Source organism: Rhinichthys klamathensis, unplaced genomic scaffold, assembly GCF_029890125.1.
Source record: "Rhinichthys klamathensis goyatoka isolate OS25496 unplaced genomic scaffold, OSU_Roscu_1.1 h1tg000067l_1, whole genome shotgun sequence".
NCBI lineage: Eukaryota > Metazoa > Chordata > Actinopteri > Cypriniformes > Leuciscidae > Rhinichthys > Rhinichthys klamathensis.
This window is the reverse complement of record NW_026606610.1, coordinates 1,145,755-1,168,970: the sequence shown is the minus strand read 5'-3', so window position 1 is coordinate 1,168,970 and position 23,216 is coordinate 1,145,755. Positions and strand designations below refer to the sequence as shown.

Sequence of the window (23,216 nt, the reverse complement as noted above, 5' to 3'; positions counted from 1 at the left end):
CTACGAGCACCAACTTTTTGTACCACTTCATTTATTGAAAAAAGCAAACATGGGAATGAAAGCCTGACGGTTAACCGTAACAGAATATTTTCAAAGAAAGTATTTCAAATTTGTACAGAGCTTTACAGTGCGGATGTCAATGAACAAATGACAGAATAATAGTGACCCTCAGGGAAGTAATATCCTCTCGGCGGACAAAAAGACTAGACTTTTGTGTTCACAACTCTGTCTTCAAAAACTTCAGGGCCCGTTGCATGTTGCTTAACACTGTGGAAACAAAACCAAACAAGCGGTACTGTCAGTATGATGATGATAATGATGTTTAATAACTTATCTTGGCATTAAAATTGCTTTCAGACTTACAGAGTTTCATGTCAGCCGGCTCATAGGCGTACATGCGGTTGGAATAGCGGCCTGTGATGTCTGCCCGAACGGTCATGGAGGGATCTGGAAAACAGGAAAGATTTGAATAATGTATGCAGACTAATGTGTACACTGTAAAAAAAAAAAAATTAAATGACATGACCAGTGAGTTAGCCTATAACAAAATATATATTTTTACATTACTTTAACTCATCAAAATAAGTTGAGCAGTTCTCAACTTGTTTTGTAAGTTATAGCTAACGTTACAATATTCAACTAATTTTTTAAGTCAGTTTAAAGCAATTTAAGTTGAAATTACTTAAATATCCAAGTTAATTATACTTAAAAATGTAAGGCAGTAAAAAAAAAACGTTTACAGTGTAGCATCATTTATCTGTCTGTCGTAATTAAATCAACTCACCAACAAAGAGGATTCTGGGAACATACTGTCCATCAGGAGACAAGTGCTTATCTGTGGTCTCATACTGTAAAAGACATAAATCCCAGTTCAATTAACAGACATGCACAACACATACAGACCAGGACCTTAAAACACTTTAATGCTGTTAATGTATTAACAATGAGCAATCCATTTGTTACAGGATATATTCATTTTTGTTAACTGATGTTAATAACAATACAACCATCCCTTGTTAGTTCATGTTAGCTCAGGTCCATTAAATAGCAAATTAACAGATACAACTTTTGATTTTAATAATGTGTTAGTAAATAAGCATTCATTAAGATTAATAATGCTTTAGACAAATTTTTCATTGTTAGTTAACTAATGTTAACAAATGTAAGGTGTTAGTGATTTTACTCACCACCAGATTCAAGACCACGAATTCCTCATCGACCAACTTCTGGATGTCTTTATCCTCAGCAAAGGCCTTCTTAAGAGCTAATTAAATACAAACATGAAGAACAAACTAAGAATTTTAAACTACCAGTCAATGAAAATGTCAAAATAAAAGTCAAGCTTACACTGGCTGTGTGGACAGTCCTCCAGGTGAAAGATGACCATGAGGGGCTTGTTCCTAATTAAACAGATAATACAAGTTGTACAACATATTAAAAAAAAAGATCATATAAAATCAATTTATAAAAGTAACACTTTATTTTGCAGTGTCCTCGTTACACATTACATGTAATTTCTATAGTAACAACAACTACAGTATGCATAATTACATGCAACTGACCCAAACCCATGTTTTAATTCATAATACTCAGTACTTAAATGTATAATTAGCCTATTACACTTAAAATAAAGTGTACCCAAAAACAATAAATCATACCAAAAATCATCAGCAGATCTTCTATACACACAAAATTACTGATTATTGAATATACTCTATAATTCTATATAATACAAGCTTTTCTCACTTGGATCGTGACCAAAACAGAGCTTCCTCGTACGTCTGTGCCCAAATCAACTGATCACCCCATCCTGAAAAGAAAACAAAACACAATATGAATCATAAAAAACAAAATCTACTAAGCCAATGTGGATGACTGCTATCTACATCCCATTCAAAATCAATATTACACAAAGCGAGGTCTGGGGTTGAATTTCACACAATAAAGAACTCGAATATTTCTAAAAGTAATCTCGATGAAAATGATCCTATACTACTTTCTTCGTATAGTTCATTATGTAACTTGAGTTTTGCTAGTATAACAGATCACGACAGCACACCCGCTTAGCCAGTATTATGCAAAATTGCTGAAAAGAATGTGTCGAGATGTTTTCATGAAGCCGACCTCTGGAGAGAGTCTGAGGAATCCTCTTCTCCTTCTTCGGAGTGGTCTTCTCGGGCTTCCCCATGGCAGAGGACAAGGCCACCAGGACCAAGAGCACTGATAGTAATCCTTTAAGCATCTTCACGAGCTGAAAAAGAACAAAGCATTTCAATATATAGCTGTTAGGAAATGACAAAGCATGATTTTAACATCCAGTCCCAGCAGCTGCGTGCTAGAAAGCGATCTTTAGCAAAGCCTTCTGGAAAATATACAAGCACAATGTCCCTTTAATGACGGTTCCTCACCTGTTCTCAGGTTCCCTGCTGTGTGTGTGTGTGTGTTCCGGCTCAGACTCCTGGTCCTGCTGTTTCCACCCTCTCTCACCTGTTCGACACTTATACACCTGCTCACCTGAAGCTCCGCCCACCCCTCTCCTGCTCTGGAATGCGATTCTGCACTTGATGCTGTTCAGCCCCATTTTGCATGCCAACTTTCCATTAACTTTTTTATTTGGCTCGGCGCCAAGGACAGATCAGCAGATAGTTGTGAATAAGCTTTCGAAGACTATATGATTGGGCTTCTTAGGATTGGCTGAGCTCTGATCTGTGATGTCAGAGGGGTACATTAATGGGGTTTCGTAATTTGAGGCATGACGTGGTGTTAGAATGAGAAACCTATGTTATGCATTTATATCTTAATTAATGGCCCATTTTGTGAATCGACAAATTTTATTGAGCTAATTATTATTGAACGGTTTGTAGGAAATCTATTTGTATGTAGAAACATTTGGACATTATAACTGGTGCATTATAATTAATCTGATATCTGTAATATAATAGGGTGTGTGTATACAGGATTTTAATAGTCTTTATACAAAGTCTAGTTTGGCGGTGAAATCTACCCCTCAAACATTTGCTTAATGAAACGCTCAAAAGGAAGTTTCTTGAATACAGTCCTTCTACTGACGTGTCCTTAAGACGGCTGATTATGAGGAAGACTTTTGGTGTAACCTTTGTGTAACCTTTTATTATTATTATTTTAAAATATTCCGTTTATTTTCATTCATTTTCAAAATAGTGCATTGTTTATACATTTATTATTATTTATTTAATAATATTTTTTTTTATTTTCTTTGCCTTTATTCTTTTCTTTTATTGAGCTAAAATGGACATTTTTTTATATGCGTGTCTTTAAAGGGATAGTTCACCCAAAAATCTAAATTTGCTGTTAATTTACTGTCCTTCAGGCCATCCAAGATGTAGGTTTTCTAAAGAAATTCTTCAATTGAACAGTATGGCGATTTTTAGCTGAAACTGTCAGGAGCCATGCATGGGTATTATTTTTGGTTTGCCTGTAATGTGTTTTTTTTTTTACTCTCAAAGTGACAGTAGCTATTGACTTGCACTATATAAATCACCAAGGTAAACCTCTTCTTACTGTTCAACTGAAGAAAAAGGGTCACCTACACCTTGAATGGCCTGAGGGTGAGTAAAGTAACAGCAAATTTTCATTTTTGAGACTCATGATTCTATGTGAGAAAGACATTTGGTGTAACTTTTTTTCTGTGTAACCTTTTATTATTATATTCATTTTCAATCATATTAATGTATTATTTATATATGTATATTAAATATTTCATTTCATTTATTTAATTTAATTGTACTTTTTTGCTTTGTAATTTTTTTTTAATTATTTTATCTATTTCTTTATCATTATTATTTTATTTTGTTTTATTTTATTAATTACATTACATTACAGTCAAACCATCACCATTGACATTTTGTTTGATCATTTGGAAATGATACTGTTAACTGTATAACATGTCAGTTGCAGGCGTTATTGCGTAACATCCTCTGTTGAGTTGCTCAAATGTTGAATGTTCACATTTCCGGAGCAAGTCATAGCATCAGTGCTGGTGAGCTGGAGAGCTGAATGCCTTGCTAATTTCATCTTCTCTGAAAAATGACTCCTCTGAAAATAATGTTGTAATTCAGGCCTGACAAAGTCCCTTTCCACTAGCAGCTCTGGGATAATGTGACCAGTGGAGGATCAATGGTGTCTTTGTGCAGAGTGGACTCAATTCAAGGCCTCTACGACAACCAACACCACTCAGACTGAATGAATCAAGTCTTTTTATGACTTCACTCTCTGTGTCCTTCAGGTGGACATTTCTCCGTCACTATATTTCTGCCATTGTGCTGAAAATGACAGGTTTGACTTACTCAGACACACTAAAGATGTATCACACAAACAAGGCATGCAGGAGACTAAAGCAGAGGATGTGCTCTACATTTAAGACCATTTTTACTCATTAAAGTGAGTTTAACCTTCATAAAATGTTGTTTATGATAATCATTAATTATTAAAATATTATAATAATATAATAATGAAATAAGATAGAATATAATATAACTTTAAATTATATAATTCACTTATAATATGGTATTTTTATATATAATATAATAATATTAAATATAATAATATTTTAATAATTTAATAAGTAATAATCTGTATGATTTTTTGAAAGAAGTCTCTTATGCTCACCAAGGCTACATCTATTTGATCGAAAATACAGTAAAACTGTGAAATATTGTTACAATTTTAAGTTTTCTATTAAAATATATTTTATTATTCCTGTGATAGTAAACTTGAATTTTCAGCATCATTACTTCATTGTTCTAACAATGAAACCATTCTTATATGCTGATTTCTTTGTTATTATCAATGTTAAAAAACAGTTGTGCTGCTTAATATATATATATATTTTGTGGTAACCGTAATAAAACTAATTCAGGATTCTTTGTTGAATAGATTTCAAAAGAACAGCATTTACTTGAAATAGAAATATTTTGTTGCAATGTAAAAGTCTTTACTGTCTTCACAATTTAATGACTCCTTGTTGATAAATAAAAAAACAACTGAACAGCAGTGTGCATGTTCACATTTATTTGCAAATATAGCAATTCTATTACCAAGATTTGTGACTTGTCTGAATACAGCTTAAAACATATTTGTTTGATTTAGTTATATTTTCTGGCAATAAACATTATATCTATATATATATATTAATCGAAAGCATTCTAGTATCATGCTCACAAGACAAATGGATAAATGTTTTTTTTACAATTTTCCTGTACGTTCCAGAGAAAACACAATGTTTGTGAAAGTGACAGGATGAATGAATTGCTGAGGTGTCCTTAACTGTAATTTAGATTTCCTCCACTTTGCATGCGGGCAGAAATTCTATGAACCTCAAGTCAATATTTGCCCTTGAGGGCTGGGTGCACAGGCCACTCCTTGTCATACACACTTCAGCGGCCATCTGCACCCGATCCCGCCCTGAGAACACGGATCTGTCAGCCAGGAAGGCAAACGCACTGTTCCGACTGTTAGTGATTGGACTGGATTGCCATAAATGGGGGAGGAGAAATTCAGTGCAATTGTCTAGTATTCTGCCGTAACCCTGTTTGAGATGCACAAACAATGAAGCATTTAGAGGTTAAAAAAGCAAACCGGAACTGAGTGAGAGTGGTGATTATATATGCATACGGTCTAATGCGAGTCGGCAGACTGAAAACAAAAAAAGTTAATTTCAGAAAGAACTGCACATTCTGGTGAATTCTTTTTAACGTTTATTAATTTACATGTAGAAAAAAATCGTACATTTCTGAATGTGCCTTTTATTGTTTATGCGGCGCTCTGACACATAGACATCTTTCAAATAATAATAGAAAAAAAAAAGAAGAAAAAAAATCATCAGACTTGTATCAAAATAAAAGCATGGGAAAATAAGTGAATCAAACCAAAAAAGAAAAAAGAAAAATCGAGTCCCACAAGAGACAATGGCCACTGTTTTCACAGAAAACACCTGAATACGTTTGGCCTTGATAGTGGTTTGTAGCCCAGGTTTAGGCTCAGTTGAACACTGATAGAGCAGGACAGACCCACATGAGCCCGAGCTGGACTGAGGGTCTGACAGCATGAGAACATCAACGCACACAGCAAATCAAATGAGAGCATCAACATCAAGTAGGAAATAAATCACAACTAATTCTCCTGATTGTCACACTACAAAGAACAAATGGGTGAGATTTCTTTAGCAGGCTAGGATCACTTTTCAATCACAAGGTATCAATTCAAGTATGCAAAGGGACTTCGAAAACGTTGTATTTTGTGCCCAGGCGCAAAAGGTAATTGTTCTAAATGGTATTATTAACCCCTCGATATTTCCAATTCGGGCATACAGTGAACATAATGCCAATTCATAAATACAATTCAGTGCTACAATATATAGACGAATATCGGTCGGGTGTTTTTTTGGAACTGAAAAGCATTGAAAAAAGAAGGACCAGGTGTGAAAATGACTTGAGGCTCTTTCCATGCCAGCTGACTGAAAATCAGCCCATTTTAAAGCATGTGCACATTTCATAGAAGGATAGTTTCTCCGTCTTCTATAGAAACCTGAAAATAAAACATCAAACAAGACGCCGTCTTCTGGCAGCTTCCGACGGTCTGAATTCAACCAGAAGAATCTTAAAATAAAATTTCTGTGCTCTTATAACTTCTGAAAGTGTCAATTTCATTACGCAAATCCTAGTTGCACTAATATCTGATGTGCAAATTATAGTTTGGAAAATTGCACTTTCAGTATCTTGGGGTTTTGGGCACCAGAAGAAGCTGAAGTAACCACTGGGTGAAGACGATTCCTAGTGGTTACAGAGCAATGTAGTACAATCTTTAGCAGTCAGGTCAGTGATACACAAAATCACAATAAAAAATATACATATGAATCACCATCTCCAGGAATGAGTATTTACATGTAGGCCCCAAAGTCAAGTAATGGGTTTAGTCACTGTCTGACTCTTCATAGAGGATCTCAGATCTTCTCCCAGCTTTCCAGATCAGGGAAAGTGGTGTAGAATCAAGAAGAAACTGTTTGTGTTCAGATCCCGATGAAGCAACTGTACAGGCGGAGGAAGCAGATGGGATTGTGCTGTCACAGACGCAAACATCCCCCTCCACATCATACTGTTTCTGCGAGTCAGGTTCAGTCCCTGTACACGAGGCTCATTATGAGTCCTGCTGCCCACTAGTGGCAAGTTCAAGGAGTTGCAGCTTTTCAGTGTGTTAGTGTCCGTGCTGGGGAGGAAGAGGTGGTCCATTCACACCGGGGTGGTAAAACGCACAATTATTTTCATACCGACAGTTTCCTTTCATCATGAAATGGCGACAAACTGGCCTCTTTGACATGTCTGTAATGAAAGAAACAGTTTGACGTTACTTACAAACTCATTTTAAATTTGGGAAAATGAATGCTTTCGGTGTTCAAACTTACCGCCCATGCTGTTATGTCCTCCACGTGGTCCTCCGCGTCCCCCTCGTCCTCTGAATCCCGGATCTCCTCCTCTCCCTCGTCCCCGGTGAAAGTGACCTCCTCGGTGTGGGCCTCCTCTCATGGAGTCATCGCCCCAGTAATTGCCGTTGTCTGCCCCACGGCCCTGTGGACCGGGTGGGGGACCCATCATGCGCGGGCCGCCAGGGTTGAAGGGTGGTGGGCCATGGCCGTGTGGAGGAGGAGGTGGAGGATGGTTGAAATGTGGTCCAGGAGGCTTGTTGGGAGGGAAACCACCATTCATGGGCATCTGCATGTTGTTCATGTTGTTCATGTTCATGCCGGGGCCATGACCAAGCAGACCGGTGTTCACTACGAATTGAGAGAAACAGAACATTAAGCATGTTGTTTAACCATCATGCAATTTTTCCTCAACATAGCAGTGTTGTTATGGTTAACTAAAACATTTGAAGGTTTTTGTTAATTGAAATAAAGCAGTATAAAAAATTTAAGTATAAAAAAATATATATAAATATTAAATTAAAAAAAAACACCCAATGAAATAGAAATGTTGAAAGTAAAAAAAAAAAAAAAAAATGTATAAAATAAAAGCTAAACTAAAACAAAGGTGTATGTCAATTGAGATAAAATAAAATACAAGAAATAAATAAAGATACATTTACTAAAGCTGAAATACAAATAAATTAAAGCTATATAAAAAAATATATACACAAACGTTTTCAAATTACTTAAAACTAAAATAAAAATATAGCTTTAAGTTTTAAATGTTTAAAAAATAATAATAATAATAAAATAAAAATCACAAAAGCACATAAAATTACTAAAACAAACCAAATTTAAATTAAAACTTGATCATATAAAAATAAAAGCCTATTCAAAATTTGAATTAATATATAAATAAACTAAAACAAAACTGTCACATCGTTGAAAGAGAGCAAACACGTACTTGGTGGAGCATTTGGAGGCGGGTTCTGATTCTGGTTCTGTTGCAGAGAGCCCAAAAGCTGCTTGATCTTGTCAGAGAAATCAGGCTGTTTGATCAGGTCCTCTGGAGATTGGTTAGATCCCTGAGCACCCTGAAAACAAGCAGAGACGCTTAAAAAACAAAGCCTTTGCACATTCTCATGGTAAATAAAATGTAGATGTGTGTTTTGTCTTACCATAATAGATGAGAGCAGTTCCTGGACATTAACAGCGGGGTTATTGTTGGCTGGTGGGGCGCTGCCTTGCGCCTGAGGGCTGCGGCCGCTGTTGCCCAGGCTGCCCATGAGGTTGGCTAGAACAGGAGGAAGCTTGGAGCCTTCATTAGGGCCAGAAGAGCCACCAGAGAGAGCAGTGTCAACGGGCTCCATGTAATTTTCCTCCGTCATACTGCTGTCCTACAACACCACAGATTGAGAAAGAGGTCAAATCCCATACCACATCTGATACTTCGAAAATAAAGGAAAAATGGAAGGGGAAAGCATGTAAAAAGGTCATTGGCTGTCTTACCTCATCCAATGGGATGAGACGAGGCGGCATGGGCTCATACGGCTCAGGGTCTGGTTCATGAGGACTGTCTGGAACACTGCAGAGAGAGGAATATCCATTTAAAGTTCAACAATTATGTTTTTAAAGACAACAAAATTATCAATGAATTCCCCATTTACTTCATAAACGTGGACGATTCCTTTGTGCCAGGATATATTAGAAAGTTATTTGTAAAGTTAAATAAAGTTGTTATTGTTAACTAAAACTATTAAACACATTTTTGTTAAATTAAAATAAAGCTGAAATAAAATAAAATATAAATATTAGCTGAAAACCTAAAATTAATATTAAAACAATGAATAGAAGTGTTGCTTTAGAAACTAAATGAAATAAGTTTGAGTTGAGTTGAAGGCAGCACTAACTGGAAACAAAAACTGAAAAAATAAATTAAACCTAAATAGTAGCCTAATATTAAAAAAGAACAAATTAATAAAAATGACAATAGCATTTCATTTCTGAATATTAAACAAAAATTTAAATGAAAACTGAAAATATATTAAATAAAAGCTAAATTAAAATTAATAAAAAACTATAATAGTATATTATAAGTAATACTAAAACAACACATATTTTTGCATGTTATTGCATAAGCAGTAAATAATATCAAGTCCCACTTTTAACAATCCCAAAAATTCCAGATGGATTCCCAGCCTACATTATGTGGGTCTATATACGCCACATTATGTGCATTAAATGTTCAATGATCATGAAACAACATTCGCAACACAATCACTAAACATGACACACTACAAGAGAAACGGCATCAAAGTGTTGTCTTACCTCTCCTTGCTGAGGAAGATCTCCTGCAGAATGCCCATCTCTCGGTCTCTCTGAATCATCTTCTCTTTGCTGCTGGCACCTGCAATGACCAGGCAGCCTATAAGGGTCAAGGGTCGCGGTGGAGTCCAGGGCACCCTCTCCTCCATGGTGTCGTGAGAAATACGACGAGCCATTTCAAACGTATGCCTGTCCATCATCAGCTCCCGTTTAGCAGCCTCACCGAAGTCCTTAATTTTATTGACGTTCACTGAGGTAGAGGGATAAAGAGTGATGATTACTAGTGAACAAATCCCACAAAAATTTTGTGTGTGATAAAATACAACATACACAACTGTTCAAATGTTTGGGGTCAGTAAGATTTATAAAAAGAAAAAAAGAAAAGAAAAAAAAAAGACATTTATACATATTTCTATCTCAAGTAAATGCTGTTCTTTTGACCTTTCTATTCATCAAAGAATCCAAAAAATGTATAATAGTTTCCACAAAAATATTATTAAGCAGCACAAATGTTTTCAACATTGATAATAAGAAATGTTTCTTGAGCACCAAATCAGTATATTAGAATGATTTCGTAAGGATCATGTGACACTGAAGACTGGAGTGACGATGCTGAAAATTCAGCTTTGCCATCACAGGAATTAATTAGATTTTAAATATATTTAAACAAAAAACTGCTAAATTATACTGTAATAATATTTCACAATATTACTATTTTGCTCTACTTTCTAAATCTAATAAATGCAGCCTCGGTGAGCATAGGAGACTCAAGGAAAAAAAATCGTACAAACTTATGAACAATAGTGTAAGTGCAGAAAGTGTTGTTTTACCTCTCTCAGTCTCATCCAGGTCAAAGTAGAAGTACTCTTTGAGATGATCCTCTTCCGCCCACCGAACGCTTTTCTTTTTCTTTCCTTTCTTAGTCAGAGTCTCCTCCTCGCCGCGAGGTTCAGACAGAGCATTGGGTTTATCACCTGAAAACATGAAATAAAGCATTTTAAATTCAGCACATACATTCATACAGCTCTCAGTGAAGCAGTGGCCAATTTAAACACAACAGGACTCACCAGTGTCCATGGCTTCAGGGTCCTCGGTGGGCACAGGTGTGCCGGGCTGCTCCAGGTCTTGGGTTTCATGAGGAGGGGTCTGAGATGAAGGAGTCTCAGGGGAAGACGGTTTGGCCTGTGAGCCAGAGTATGGCTGTGGCCTGCCGTCAAATGGACAGGGCTGTGGAGCACAAGAGAGAAAAAAAACAGTTAGTTAGTAATTTGTGCTTTTGGAGGTTTGGAGGAAATAAAAAAATTGTGAAGCATAAACAAATGAGGGTAGTCTAATGTACCACACCTTATTAGTGGTAGGGGAAACGGCTTTTGGTTTCTTTTTCTTGATCTTGATGCCAGGGACTGGAGCGGAGTTGAGGGCGTCCAAAAATCCAGTGGCCTCCATCGCTAAAAGGAAAAGAGATGGATATTTAGCACTAGTCAGAGGGGAAACTCTACTCTCTCCACCTAATTCAAAGATTATCATAATCATATTACTTGAGTTGAAGTGCTGAATGGGCATACTCACGCTGTGCGGGTATAAGTTTGACTTTGATCTCTTTGGTAGAGTTGGGGGTGGTGTTAAGCGGCTTGTACTTCTTCTCCACTGGTGGTGCGTCATTCGGCGATGTGCTAAAGGAAGAAAGTCAGAGTTTAATGATTCATTTCAAACCTTCCAAAGTAAAACCGCATTCATATTCATTCAAATCATGAATCAAATGAGATTTGATTACATGTGACTGCTCATTATTGGCAAAAAAAAAAGGAAGTGTTTGTTTACCTTGGTCTTTTAAGCATAGCTGGCTTGATGTTGTATTTGTCTCCAAGTTGTGGTGCAGTCGGGGTCTTCTTTACAGGAACTGGAGCTAGGCTCTCAACCTCCAAACCTGCAGATACCATGTTTTCAGTCAATTCAGACAGATCACTTTAAATGTGTTAATGAGACACAAGAACCTTTAAAGCCAGGTGTAAATGTTACTGAGGCGAAAAAAGACATTTATAATCCATAAATTATTAATTTAGTTTTTTTTAGGCAGCTAAAACAATGTAAAACGAAAAAAAAGAAAAGAATAAATAACCATAAATTTAAACCCGATTTTGTAACTAAAACAATTAAACATAATTTTCAGTAACTAAAATAAAGCATAAAGATTAAATACAGTGGGGAGAACAAGTATTTGATACACTGCCGATTTCGCAGGTTTCCCCACTTAGAAAGCATGTAGAAGTCTATCATTTTTATCATAGGTACTCTTCAACTGTGAGTGACGGAATCTAAAACAAAAATCCAGATACATGGTCCCATCCATCCTCCCCTTAATACGGTGCAGTCGTCCTGTCCCATTTGCAGAAAAGCATCCCCAAAGAATGATGTTTCCACCTCCATGCTTCACGGTTGGGATGGTGTTCTTGGGGTTGTACTCATTCTTCTTCTTCCTTCAAACACTGCGAGTGGAGTTTAGACCAAAAAGCTCTTTTTTTGTCTCATCAAACAGACCACATGACCTTCTCCCATTCCTCCTCTGGATCATCCAGATGGTCATTGGCAAACTTCAGACGGGCCTGGACATGCGCTGGCTTGAGCAGGGGGACCTTGCGTGCGCTGCAGGATTTTAATCCATGACGGCGTAGTGTGTTACTAATGACTGTGGTCCCAGCTCTCTTCAGGTCATTGACCAGGTCCTGCCGTGTAGTTCTGGGCTGATCCCTCACCTTCCTCATGATCATTGATGCCCCACGAGGTGAGATCTTGCATGGAGTCCCAGACCGAGGGAGATTGACCGTCATCTTGAACTTCTTCCATTTTCTAATGATTGCGCCAACTGTTGTTGCCTTCTCACCAAGCTGCTTGCCTATTGTCCTGTAGCCCATTCCAGCCTTGTGCAGGTCTACAATTTTATCCCTGATGTCCTTACACAGCTCTCTGGTCTTGGCCATTGTGGAAAGGTTGGAGTCTGTTTGATTGAGTGTGCGGACAGGTGTCTTTTATACAGGTAACGGGTTCAAACAGGTGCAGTTAATACAGGTAGTGAGTGGAGAACAGGAGGGCTTCTTAAAGAGAAACTAAAAGGTCTGTGAGAGCCGGAATTCTTACCGGTTGGTAGGTGATCAAATACTTATGTCATGCAATAAAAGGCAAATGAATTACTTAAAAATCATACAATGTGATTTTCTGGATTTTTGTTTTAGATTCCGTCACTCACAGTTGAAGAGTACCTATGATAAAAAATACAGACTTCTACATGCTTTGTAAGTGGGAAAACCTGCAAAATCGGCAGTGTATCAAATACGTGTTCTCCCCACTGTATTAGACTTAAAAAACTTAAAACTTTTACTGCAACATTTTAAATATCTGTTTAAATACTAAAATTAAAACTCAAATAAAAATAAGTTAAATAGAAATATATATTATTAAAAACACAAACTAATAAAAATGACAAAAGAAAAAGAAATTACTAAATATAAAATTAAAATTGAAAACAATAATAAAAACGAATAGATACTAAAATAGATAAATAAAAGTGACTAACCTGTAGAGCGGATCTTTGCGTGACTTGGAGCATAAGCTTTTGGTTTGTCTTTCTTCTTCTCCTCTTCTGCAACCTTTTCTCTGGGCTTCACCTCTGGACGCACTTTTCCATCCTCCTTTTTTCGTTTCTTGTCTGATGGAAAACAGAGTTGGGTTATGCACCAATAATGGAAACCCCACTTGGCTATAATTCACGTTAAAAGTGCAGCAAGTCAACTTTAACAGTTAACAGAGATACATAGAAGACAATGTAAATGAGAATCCCTACCATTGGGTGACACACCACTGGCGACGCTCTGAGAGCGGATAATAGCCATCCAGCCTTCCACCAGCACTGACGCCAGCTTCCTCAGCTCTGGGAGAAAGAGAAGTGACAGAGTTGAAACCTGACACTGGAACACTGGAAGCAAATTGTCTGGCATTGATTTATGCAACATGTGCTCTTACCTTCTGTCTCACCGCTCTTGCTCAGATGTTTCACCAGCTTGGCTGTGTTGTTCTAGCAGGAGAGAGAGAAACAACATGCAGAGAACAGGTGTTATAAGACTGCGGGGGCATGTGTGTGAGTTTTCTGGGCTGTGGTGTGGTGAAGTACCTGTTTGAGGTGGTCCACGGTCAGAGGGAGTTTCTGCAAGGTGAGCAGTATGAGCTGCAGCAGGGGGGTGTTGGTGGTGGTCTTTGAGTAAGTGAGCCAAGAGTTCAACAACTTGTAGCCTCCAACTCGAATGAATCTGAGTGGAAGAGAAAGAGTTAGGCACAACCTTGAAAACAAAAGCGTTTCAACAAACAAGTGTTTTGAATGGATATTACTCTTACCGATTAAGTACATCATGTGATTTTGTCTGGAGTAAGATGTTCAGATACATGCACCTGCTGACCATTTTGTGCGAGGCCTTCATGAGACTGTTTAAAAAAGGTTGGAAAGAGGGAAATAAGTTATAGAAAAACTATTGGTTAATTGAATGAATGGCTTTTAAAGAAGTCCAGAAAATAAAAATGGTATAAGCATCTCACGATTCTCACCTGAAGACTTTAGCGACTCCCTCAAGACTACGTAGCTCTCCATCCTTCCCCAGCAGAGCTTCCACTCCTTTCAGCACCTCTCTGGGGTCCACCGGGCCCACGGCCATAACTGCTTACTGACAGAGGGAGAGAAAACAGGGGTTATTCATGTGCTTATGCCACTGGGGAGAATCTGGAATATGGCATGACATCATCCTATCAATACTGAAAAAATTAGATGGCGCTTAAGGAGAGCTCACTGGAACAGCAAAAGGACAATGCTGAATCGTTCACAAGTTATTCCCATTAATGTTTACCCAGACAGGTGACTATGGATCTGAAGCAACTTGGAAACAACAAGCTCAGAAGACATTAGGTAAGAAGACAACAAAAATGGAGTAGAGCAACTTCCAGATTTTTTATATATATATATATTCCACTGAATCAGATATGGGCATCTTTTCAGCAGTTTTCCGATTCACATCAGATATGATTTGAAAACACAAGGACATTCATAGCCACGGAGAAAGCAGTGTCCGTTCTGTTCTCAACAGCAATAGGAACAAAGTCATGTATTCATTAATAAACACACTACATCAAACTACAGGTGATGCTCAAATGTATGTTTCATAACTAGGAAAATTATGTAATTGCATAAAAAGGAGGGTCTTTGATTACTAGATCCTAAAAACTGTTGGAATTTCAAGAAATTAAATATTACAGTGCAGCTGACTACAAAGTTCTCTTTCTAATGAACAAAATGTTTAATATATGACATCTATTGGGCTGTCGATATTAACTGGACTTTCTGCCACTAGAAAAGGGGCAGCAGGTATGACTGTTATAGTTTAACAGACGATTGCAGACTGAATTATACAACATTCATGTTACCAGTCTTTCTAGTATAATCCAATAAGTCTGTCACTTATTTAATTATACTAGAAACTGGATGAGTGGTTACGGGAGCATTGTATAATTTAGTTCATATCTGAAATTATGAAAGATGAACTTAAGTGTAAAATGTAACATTACATGTGTTATGTCAAATGTCATAAACCCACCTGCTTTTTACATACACGGTACATTACACAAAGTAAACATCACAGGTACAAAGGACTTAGTTATGGAACAGAATATAATGGCTGTGATCAGTAATGTGCATTCAAATTATTATATCATTTGAATAATACTAATTATTATACACAAGTAGAAATAGGAGGGGGGGGAAAAGACAATTAAAAAAATATATTTGAGAATGCACTTACAGTTGAACATTGTTTTACAACTTTTTTTATTAGTAATTAAGTAATTTGTATAATGATAACCCTTGTAATCCTCCAAAAGTTCAATTATTGTTTCTAATACCATTTATCACAAATTTTTCAAGACACACTAGGGAAGTAACAGTAGAAGTGTGCAAATGATTGACAGGATTTTCTTGTTTAACAGAAAAGCATTGTCACACTGACAGCTGTGAACCAACAGGGACTCTGGCATTAATACACTTTCTGTCTTCCTCATTTGACACGGCTGCGATCCATCTGTCTATTCCAACTTAACATCTAGATACATAGGTAAAACAAGATCATGTTTGTAAATATGAACATTAAATGAACCAAAACCTTTACATTATGTATATATACATATGCATTAAAAAAATATGAACAATTTTATAAATGCACATATCCACTATTCTCATTGCTATGGGACTGATGGACATAAAATGTGTAGGACTCACTTTATATCAAGTGTCTTTAAGTGTACTAACATTTAAATTAATCACTTGATACAATGCACTTACTGTGTACAGGTTTTACATTCTACTAGTATTTACAAAATACCTACATATAATTACATCTACAATAAATTTCTGTAATTACATCTATAATTACTTTTGACTCTAGCCCTTAAACTTGTACCCCAACACATCTCCCGTTCAATATGGGGAAAAGTGTTTTACAATACAAAATGAACACAATAAGTACATTGTACCATTTTTGTTTACCTTAGATAAAGTGGGACCAATTTGTAACTTTGTGTAACTAATTTTAAAGAGTAAGTTTTAAATATTTTACAAAGACATACTGCATGTTTTGGAAACTCAGTATATTAGCTGGACCTTTTTATTTATGTTTTAATTATAGACCTACAGAATTCCAGCACCAAATTACAATTTTGTGCCTTAGTGGCTTCCTGAGACTATTTCCTCGTTATATATTTTTTTCTGTATTTCATGACAAATTTAGTTTTTTTATACTCCACAAAAAAGTTAGAAATTATGTTTCTCCATATTTTCCATCCTGTAATATATATATATATATGCCAAAAAAAGTAATATAAAAAAAATACATCAGGAAATAAATAAATAACGAAGGAAATAGACTCTGGAAGACTTTGTTTCCACCTTGTGAATCAGTGTCCAATTGCAAGAAACTCCTCTAGTATAATTATGTTTAGAAATTATAATTGTAAGAGCATGATCAACAAGGGTTAACTTGAAACTGAGCACAAGGCTTTCAAAGTGTAATGTCGCCACCATGTGGTTATTTCTAACTATAGAGAATATACAAAAATGGTGTATGCCACGAAGCAATATAAGAAATGTCAATCAAATGTGATCAAGATATAATAAAATAAAGAAACATGTACAATATATGCAATACAAATTGTACATTTTTAGAAAAAATAGATGAACATAATCAGTACTAATAATATCTGAGGTAGTCAAGTCAATTACAGGGAACGTTTGAGGGAGGGAAGAGTGTTTCTGGTGGAGAGAGAGAGAGAGAGAGAGAGAGAGAGAGAGAGAGAGAGAGAGAGAGAGAGAGAGAGAGAGAGAGAGAGAGAGAGAGAGAGAGAGATCACGTCATTTGCCCTGCCCACGCGGAGCAACAGCGAGTATTTCTCCCTTCAGTTCCTCTCACCACAGCACACTTGACTGGACACCGACGAGACTACCAACTAACTACAGCAGAAATTGAACAACGCGGCGAGTTAAACATGAATACTAAATGTATTTTTTTTTTACGACTGTTAAGCATGCAAATGTTTAGCAACGTTTTAATTTATGTTCTACATAATTTCAAAGACAGTGAAAATGTCTACTAATGGCTGAATCGAAAAACTTAGAATTTACTCACTTTTGATCGTGTGAGAAATCAGGTTTTGTCTTACCCGTAACACTGTTGTTGAAGAACTTTTTATAGTCACAACCGAACTCCTTAAACACGGAACAATACACACAATTCCTGGAAACGTCAGTTGTCATAACAAACAAGAAAAAGTCAACAAGATTGTACATTCACTGTAAAGAAAATATTAACATTGTATCTGTCAAGTTTTTTTTTTTTTTTTGATGAAATGTAGATGTGAAAAAACTAGTCTAACTTTTGAAAATAAAACTGAAACTGATTATATTCCACACCTTCCTGCATAATAACCTTCCTACAGCACAAGTTCAACCCATGTTACCTACTTTCAACATTTAATCTAGTGCAACAAACTGACATCTTTAAGCAAATTGCTTAAAGGTTTTGTGTTATAACTCGTCAAAACAGAGCATCCAGTGTTGGTCGGACTAAAGGCCATTTATATGAATTTATGCATCTACTCAATAGTGGCCACAGGGGGATTTGATGTGCCATCTGTCGAAGTCTCCCTCTCTGATATAGCAGCTCGCCCTGAGCTGACAACGGCTCCTCTGATTGGATGGAGTAGGAGCTAAGCCACGCCCACTATCTTTAACCACTTCTCTTCGTGTTCGCTAGATAGAACGGGTGCCCGGTCGCCATATTTGAATTCCAACAAGTTTTTAAAAATACAACGGCTATATTCCCCACGCCTGCCATTTGTCTTCCTCATTTACAAAGTGCTACTATATTTACCCCGCTAGCGATTCACTGATGTTAAGACGATACCTCGAGCTGTATATGGGGATGATGGCAACGCGAGACAGCCGTTCCGAACTACAGTATTTCCCGTAGATCCAGTCAGAAAAACAAAGCCACCATTGCCTCGAGTGATCCGAGCAAAGGACAACCCGTCCGCCATTTTAAAGCAAAATCAACAAGACAAATAATACCCTATCTACGCACTCGTAAAACACAAAAAAGGCAATCTTTATAGTCAGACTGCTATGCATTTTATAAATTTATCATTGCCTGGGGAGGTTTATTTCATCAAACTGTATCCAGCTCCGCCAACTAACAACACCTAACGACATTATGAACAAAATGTTGCATTTCAGTCTGGGGTTTTTTTTCCGTTCGGCTAAATCCACAGGCGCCACTTGGCAATCTTTATGTGCAGATTGCGTTGATTGTTCCAGTGAGCTCTCCTTTGAAAAGAATGCAGTTTATAAAAAAAAAGCCCCAATTGAATGCAGTCACTTCCTGCCTATGGCAATCTTTATGTACAGATTGCTTATGATCAGCGATGGCTAGCTTATTATTCGATGATTTATCGTTACTTTAATTATCATTAGGATTTCTCCGTCTCACACACAAAGAGAAGCAGGGCGTTGAAGCCGCTGCTTTGGCTTTGCAATGTGAGCTCATACGCTATAGCTAGCTGTCTCGCTTTATCTCAGCATGCTGTCTGCCTCTAGAAACTGTGGCGCATTTAGGTCGCCACATTCGAGATCTTTCTATAAGTTTTATCTCTATTTATATCTGGAATCATTTTCAACAAAGACAATTGGTTAACGTACGTAATTTCGATTCAAATTGGTTTGAAAGAACACTTACTATTAATACCTCTCCTCTGCGTCTCGGGTTGCTATTAATATATTGTGCTTAACAGCAACAATTTTCAGCTTTTTAACAGTTTAAGAGAACGTAAACTGTCATGACTTTAGCATTATTGGCTGAAAAATGGCATAATGGGCGGGATTGTGGTGGCTGAAATTGAGCTTTTCCTTCTTGAACAATCTGGATCAAAAAAGCAGTAAGCGAATGTCCGTTACTCGAGTAGAAAAATTGAGTTTTTTGGGGTTTGATCTTCGTACACAGTTGAAAAATCCTCGACGCCAGATCTTCACTGAGACAGACTCAGACCTGAAACGAAACAACAGCACAAAGAGACATTAGAGAAAAGCGAATGTTTGGCGGCGGAAATCCAGATAACGGTCAAAAAGTAGTTTTGCTGTTAAAACTGAGGTAGCCGGACTTTGGGACAAAAAAAATCGTCTTTAAATCGCAAAAAGAGGGAGAGACGTCCTCCGATATGACACTTACCTCAGACAAATCCAGGAATGCTCTAGAAGGGTGGGACTCAGTATATATAGTTCTGACGTTTTTTTGCGTCATCCCGGTGTCGAGAGCGCGCTTTCGGGCGTTTATTTCAACACAAAATGGAGTTGATGATCACGCGGTCCTCTCGCGTGCACACACTCGAAACGACCTTTTGTGTTCAAGGACGAGCCCATCCCCCACTCCGTTTTCCGGTTGTTGTTTTACAGGCTTTCTGTGCAAGGGTAATAATTAATTTGTTAAAATTTGGATTTGTACACGAACATAGGCATATTCTTTTATGCATTGAAAAACTAGATATTGTAATTTGGATTGAACGTTTATGTAAATTACTGTAACACTATTATGTTCAAAGTCTGGGTTAAAATGAGAAACATACAAAGGATGGAAAAAGAAAAAGAGGGCATGCAAATAGGGTTAGAACATATTTCAAGTTTTGATCAGTCTTTGTTGACAGATGTGTGATTATGTAATGCTTAAATCCTTTCAATAAATCTATGATGGATTTTTATATTTATATTTTCAACAATAAAACATAACGTAGAAAATATTATAAAACATTAATTAATTTATATAACCACCAATACGACTGTGAAACGGATTAACAAGAGGGGTTATTTTAGTAAAGGTTTCACAAAAAGTACATTTACACCGATTTCTGTAAGGTATTTGGCAAAGTAAAAATGTGTGAATGTATTTATCTCTTTAAAACGAGAAAAAGTGAGAACAATAAAGTTGTGCACTTCCGTCACAATACACTTTGACCTCTCAACAACTTCCTTGTTTGCTACAAAGACAAAATGGCAGCCTCCTTACAACGCATTGGAATAGTTATCTGCCGCTCATTTCCTGTTATTTTACAACGAAATCTTCAAAGACAGGTTGGTTGATTAAAATCCTTTTAATAAATATAGTTTATGCAAGAATATTAAGCCTGTTGTGGTTACAGTTCAGTGAAGGCATGCGAACAGCTCAAAATGACGACATGGACAATTTACGCGTTTTGTATTGCAGATAATTCGTGATTGGAAAATAACTTCAAGTGCCGCTCCAGTGTTGCGTGTGAATTTTTGTGCAACAACAACATCATCTGCTGATAGCACCGATTCAGCTGAGACACTAGTGTCTAGATATGCCGATAGACCATGGGAATACTTAGAAAGTGAAGGTAAATATGATCATTAAATGATTGAAAAACAGTAATTGTGGTCAAACAGTGGCTATAATAGCTCTTTATTTAGAATACATTGAACGCTATGGATCAAAGCCTGTGTGGTCCAACTACAGGAGGAACCATAAGGGGGGCGTCCCGCCTCAAAAGACAAGAAAGACATGTATTGTAAGTACACATTTGTTTTGGTTTTATTTTCTTATTCAGATGCTTTTCTCAGTCTATAAACTTTGAATTAATGAGAGTGATTTTGAATTGCCATATAGAGAGGAGATAAGATATGTGCGAACGCTTGTCCCATCTGTCGTGATCCAAATGTCATTGTCCATTACAAGGTTTGTTTTTCGATTCTTTATTTCATTTGAACTGTGTCAATACTACACTTTAAAGTTATTTTCTTTAATATACAGTATTTTCCCCCCTGCAGAATGTGAACCTGTTGCAGCAGTTCATTAGTCCTCAAACTGGAATGGTGTATGATCCCACTCGAACCGGTAACGAATTTCTCAATAGGTACAATTGTCATATTTCTAATATGGTTCTTATCTGATCACCACTTTTCTCTTCATCTTTGTTTCCTCAGGTGTGTGCATGAAACAACAGAAACTACTTAACAAGGCTGTTGATACCGCTAGAGATCATGGTAAACTGATGTTTTAAAAGGATAGTTCACCTAAAAATAAAATTGCTGTCATTAATTACTCCCCCTCATGTCGTTCCATATCTGTGAGTCTTTCATTCATCTCCAGAACACAAATGAAGATCTTTTTAATGAAATCTGAGAGCTTTCGGTCCCTCCATTGACAGTCTACGCAACTACCACTTTGACGCTTTAATAAAGAGATCGTAAAACTAATCCATATGAATTGAGCGTTTTAAAGTCTACATTTTCTGAAGAACAGATTGGATTTAGGCATTTATTCACATATAAACATTGAGCAGTGAACATAAACAGAAGCTCAACCGTACTTGCTTGACGCAGAAGCTCAAACGTGCTGCATAACACACCAGAATGAACCTCATTGGTTCTCTCACGTCAAGCGAACATGGTTGAGCTTTCTTTTACCATATCTGATGTGTAAGTTGATGAATGTTTATGTGAATAAAAGCCTAAATTCAATCTGTTCATCGTATACAGCGATCGAGTCTCTTCAGAAAATTGACTTAACCGCTCAATTCTTATTGATTAGTTTTAGGATCTCTTTATGGACGTTTTGAAGCGTCACAGTGCTAGTTGCGTTGCTGCAAATGGAGGGACAAAGTTCTCAGATTTCATAGAAAAGATATTCATTTGTGTTCCGAAGATGAACGAAAGTCTTACGGGTTTGGAACGACATGAGGCGGAGTAATTAATGACAGAAATTTTATTTTTTAACGAATTATCTCTTTAAGTACCAATGTGCACACAGATAAATCCATTAATAAAAGAAGCTAGAAGGAGCTGATGCATAAGAGCTTTATGTGATTAGATTTTTTTTTTTTTTTCCTTTAAGGTTTACTTCTTGTCCAGCTACCTCATGTGGACTACTCAAAAGAGGACTACTCAAACACCCATGGTGCTGTTGCACCAACCCCTGCTCCATTTTCTCTCAACTCTGGAGAAATGTGGTACTCATGGTATGGTAATATAAAAGCAGACGAGCGAGAACTGGCAAGAGTGAAGCGAATCTACAAAGAATACCTGAAACCAAATGTTTGAATCTTGTTGTAATTAGACCGTAGCCAGGGTAGACGCCATACTGAACTTCACATGGGTGAAAACGAGGTTACGAGGGATAGACTTAGTCTTTACAATGGCATGCACTGAATAAAGGTCCAAGATCAAACATTATTTTCAAAACTGTTATATGGAATTTTTTTGTCTGCTAAACAATTGGCACCCTCACAGACTTGTTTTCATTCTTGTCAAAAACCAAATATGGTGGTACCTTGACAAAGGTCTACAGAAAGAGTAACTGAATTTAAATGTTTCCATAACAGTACTTAAAATGAGCAACAAGAAAATGTACATTTCCCATTTGTTGCATTTTGTCCAACTGAGCATAAAATACATTTAACTTGTTAAAATAAAAGGTCTACAACAAACTTGACTTTGTTGCAAAAAAAATATTTATTTGCTTTTCCATGAAATTTGGATGTACACTATATATTCAAATCAAGTTAATCAATAGTCATGTGTTAATATCATCATTCAAGACAGATGAACTACAGGTAGCATCACTGCTTGAACAAGTATATATATATATATATATATATATATATATATATATATAGGGTAAACTCTTTGGGGCTGGTTTAGTATGAGAGCATGATGATTTAATGATCTAAACCAAAGTGCTCATTCTACAAAGGCAGTTTAACACTAAATATATGCATCAGCAGTCAGACACATCAAACTGCACACTTCTAGTCCCCTCTGTTCACATGTGATGGGACTTATTTTTATAGCATTGCATCACAC

General features: G+C 36.7%; 3 protein-coding genes across 4 annotated transcripts; 1 reads left to right on the top strand and 2 right to left on the bottom strand.

The window, feature by feature from the left end:
* Positions 1–11: 11 nt before the first annotated feature.
* Positions 12–2,514, bottom strand: agr2 (anterior gradient 2). The gene is made up of 8 exons (XM_056250127.1): positions 2,409–2,514; positions 2,125–2,251; positions 1,747–1,810; positions 1,348–1,400; positions 1,188–1,264; positions 785–848; positions 364–447; positions 12–267 (listed from the first exon to the last, which is right to left on the bottom strand). Exons 2-8 carry the CDS (start codon positions 2,240–2,242, stop codon positions 218–220), a joined length of 510 nt encoding a protein of 169 aa, XP_056106102.1. The 5' UTR covers positions 2,243–2,251; positions 2,409–2,514; the 3' UTR covers positions 12–217.
* Positions 2,515–6,315: 3,801 nt separating this feature from the next.
* Positions 6,316–19,539, bottom strand: ppp1r10 (protein phosphatase 1, regulatory subunit 10). 2 transcript variants are annotated; one of them, XM_056250125.1, is made up of 18 exons: positions 17,510–19,539; positions 14,357–14,472; positions 14,150–14,236; positions 13,929–14,064; positions 13,781–13,832; positions 13,602–13,688; positions 13,335–13,466; positions 11,585–11,690; positions 11,333–11,436; positions 11,108–11,211; positions 10,831–10,990; positions 10,594–10,737; positions 9,767–10,013; positions 8,948–9,023; positions 8,617–8,835; positions 8,403–8,532; positions 7,439–7,807; positions 6,316–7,355 (listed from the first exon to the last, which is right to left on the bottom strand). In XM_056250125.1, the coding sequence occupies exons 2-18, from the start codon at positions 14,461–14,463 to the stop codon at positions 7,231–7,233; spliced, it is 2,385 nt and encodes a 794-aa protein (XP_056106100.1). In that variant the 5' UTR covers positions 14,464–14,472; positions 17,510–19,539; the 3' UTR covers positions 6,316–7,230. The 2 variants fall into 2 exon arrangements, with proteins under 2 accessions (XP_056106100.1, XP_056106098.1); XM_056250123.1 differs by having other exon boundaries at positions 19,081–19,538.
* A 767-nt stretch (positions 19,540–20,306) lies between these two features.
* Positions 20,307–22,595, top strand: mrps18b (mitochondrial ribosomal protein S18B). Its single transcript, XM_056250122.1, has 7 exons — positions 20,307–20,465; positions 20,599–20,752; positions 20,826–20,923; positions 21,022–21,090; positions 21,183–21,249; positions 21,339–21,398; positions 22,249–22,595. Exons 1-7 carry the CDS (start codon positions 20,385–20,387, stop codon positions 22,452–22,454), a joined length of 735 nt encoding a protein of 244 aa, XP_056106097.1. The 5' UTR covers positions 20,307–20,384; the 3' UTR covers positions 22,455–22,595.
* Positions 22,596–23,216: the final 621 nt, after the last annotated feature.

Bases quoted from the DNA above. Each gene is read 5' to 3' on its own strand.
- ppp1r10 (XM_056250125.1), bottom strand. From the start codon at position 14,463: ATGGCCGTGGGCCCGGTGGACCCCAGAGAGGTGCTGAAAGGAGTGGAA. The intron at 13,833-13,928 runs GTACTTCACCAC...CTCTCCTGCTAG, and splicing joins CCGTGGACCACCTCAAACAG to AACAACACAGCCAAGCTGGT. The intron at 11,691-13,334 runs GTTAGTCACTTT...TGGTATCTGCAG, and splicing joins CGCAAAGATCCGCTCTACAG to GTTTGGAGGTTGAGAGCCTA.
- agr2 (XM_056250127.1), bottom strand. From the start codon at position 2,242: ATGCTTAAAGGATTACTATCAGTGCTCTTGGTCCTGGTGGCCTTGTCC. The intron at 1,811-2,124 runs GTCGGCTTCATG...TTTTCTTTTCAG, and splicing joins TCCTCAGACTCTCTCCAGAG to GATGGGGTGATCAGTTGATT. The intron at 849-1,187 runs GTGAGTAAAATC...TGTCTTTTACAG, and splicing joins TCGTGGTCTTGAATCTGGTG to TATGAGACCACAGATAAGCA.
- mrps18b (XM_056250122.1), top strand. From the start codon at position 20,385: ATGGCAGCCTCCTTACAACGCATTGGAATAGTTATCTGCCGCTCATTT. The intron at 20,466-20,598 runs GTTGGTTGATTA...TTTGTATTGCAG, and splicing joins AACGAAATCTTCAAAGACAG to ATAATTCGTGATTGGAAAAT. The intron at 20,753-20,825 runs GTAAATATGATC...CTCTTTATTTAG, and splicing joins GGAATACTTAGAAAGTGAAG to AATACATTGAACGCTATGGA.